This window comes from Ailuropoda melanoleuca, unplaced genomic scaffold, assembly GCF_002007445.2.
Source record: "Ailuropoda melanoleuca isolate Jingjing unplaced genomic scaffold, ASM200744v2 unplaced-scaffold25208, whole genome shotgun sequence".
NCBI lineage: Eukaryota > Metazoa > Chordata > Mammalia > Carnivora > Ursidae > Ailuropoda > Ailuropoda melanoleuca.
In genome coordinates, this window is record NW_023195180.1 from 1 (window position 1) to 1,687 (window position 1,687).

The 1,687-nt window shown below is 37.3% G+C and overlaps 1 protein-coding gene across 1 annotated transcript; it reads right to left on the reverse strand.

Annotated features, from left to right (window-relative positions):
- Positions 1–539: 539 nt before the first annotated feature.
- Positions 540–1,469, reverse strand: LOC117798107 (olfactory receptor 4C46-like). Its single transcript, XM_034650532.1, has one exon. It carries the CDS (start codon positions 1,467–1,469, stop codon positions 540–542), a length of 930 nt encoding a protein of 309 aa, XP_034506423.1.
- Between the last annotated feature and the right edge of the window lie 218 nt (positions 1,470–1,687).

Sequence of the window (1,687 nt, forward strand, 5' to 3'; positions counted from 1 at the left end):
TATGGAGTGTGATTTTACTTAATAAATAGAAATTCCTCTCAAATAATAAGATGTTCATTTATTTGAGTTATAATTCTTTCTGATGGGTTAGCAGCCTAAAGTGGGTGACAAGAACAATACAAAATGACTCTGAAGTCTACAAGGAAATTTGGAAACTTGGGTAATCTTTGTTACCCCTCAGAGGTTAAATGGTTCTTTGCTTTTATAACCCTATAGTTTCATACCATAATTTTATAGGCAACATGTTCTCATCAACACTGGTGCATAAAAATGAGCAGAATTCCTAATAAAATATGTTCAAATTTAAAATTTATAGATAGTGAATATTCATAGTGAATATGAATATATATGACACATATGAATACATCCTGTGTTTAGCTTTTTCCTTTTTTGCACACATTCCTGCTCCACTCAGTTCAGAAGTTATCATTTGTAATAATTTACTTATTATTTATTTGGTAGGTATTCCTTTCTGAGAAATTTCAAAATGCCCATTTGACCTTTGTTTCCATTGCATCAATGTTGAGCTTCAGGTGTATTTATTTCTCACCTGAAATAACTTTTCTACTACACAATTTCTTAATGGCATTTTTCATCTGGTCATTTCTCAAGGTATAGATTAACGGGTTTAACATGGGTGTGATCATAGTGTAGAACACTGCAACTGCTTTATCAATAGATAAAGTAGCTGCAGGTCTCATGTACACAAATATGCAGGGCACAAAGAATAGAATGACCACTGTGATGTGGGAGACACAGGTGGAGAGGGCTTTGCGCTTTGCCTCCAAGTTATGGTTCCTTAGTGAGTGCAGAATGACCACATAGGAGACAATCAAGAGAAGAAAGTTTAACAGACAGATGAAACCACTGTTGGCAGCAACGAAGAGCCCTAGAATGTGGGTATCAGTGCAGACAAGATTAAGCAAAGGGTTCAGATCACACATAAAGTGATCTATGACATTAGGGCCACAGAAGGGTAATGAGATGATAAAGAGGATTTGTATGGTGGCATGAAGAAATCCTCCCACCCACACCACTCCCACTAGCAGGCCACACACCTGCCGATTCATGATGGTCATGTAGTGCAATGGCTTGCAGATGGCCACATAGCGGTCATAGGCCATCACGGTAAGCAGGATGACATCAGCACCTCCAAAGAAATGTTCCCCAAAAATTTGGGTCATACATGCATTGAATGTGGTGGTTTTCTTCTCACGGAGTGAATCTACAATCAGTTTAGGGGTATTGACAGAAGAATAGCAGGCATCAATGAAGGAGAGATAGGCCAGGAAATAGTACATGGGGGACCCCCATAATGGGCTGGCAGTGATAGTGACCATGGTGAGCATATTTCCTACCACAGAGAGGATGTACACCACCAAAAACACTACAAATATGATTTTCTGCATCTTTGGATTCTCCGTGAGCCCCAGTAGAACAAAGTCTGTCACATTGTTCCTATTCTCCATTTTGTCATATTATCAATAATTGCATTACCTGAAAAAAAATCACTTTTGATTAATGTGACCTTGAACTTACTAAGCTTCTTCATCTACTAAATAATACATACCCAGATTCTTTTGAGTTGTGGATTCTCATGTGCTTTTTTGAGACAGAAAATAAATGATCAGTTCTTTAAGATTACTTAAATTATTTACTCGATGNGTTCTTTAAGATTACTTAAATT

Bases quoted from the DNA above. Each gene is read 5' to 3' on its own strand.
- LOC117798107 (XM_034650532.1), bottom strand. From the start codon at position 1,469: ATGGAGAATAGGAACAATGTGACAGACTTTGTTCTACTGGGGCTCACG.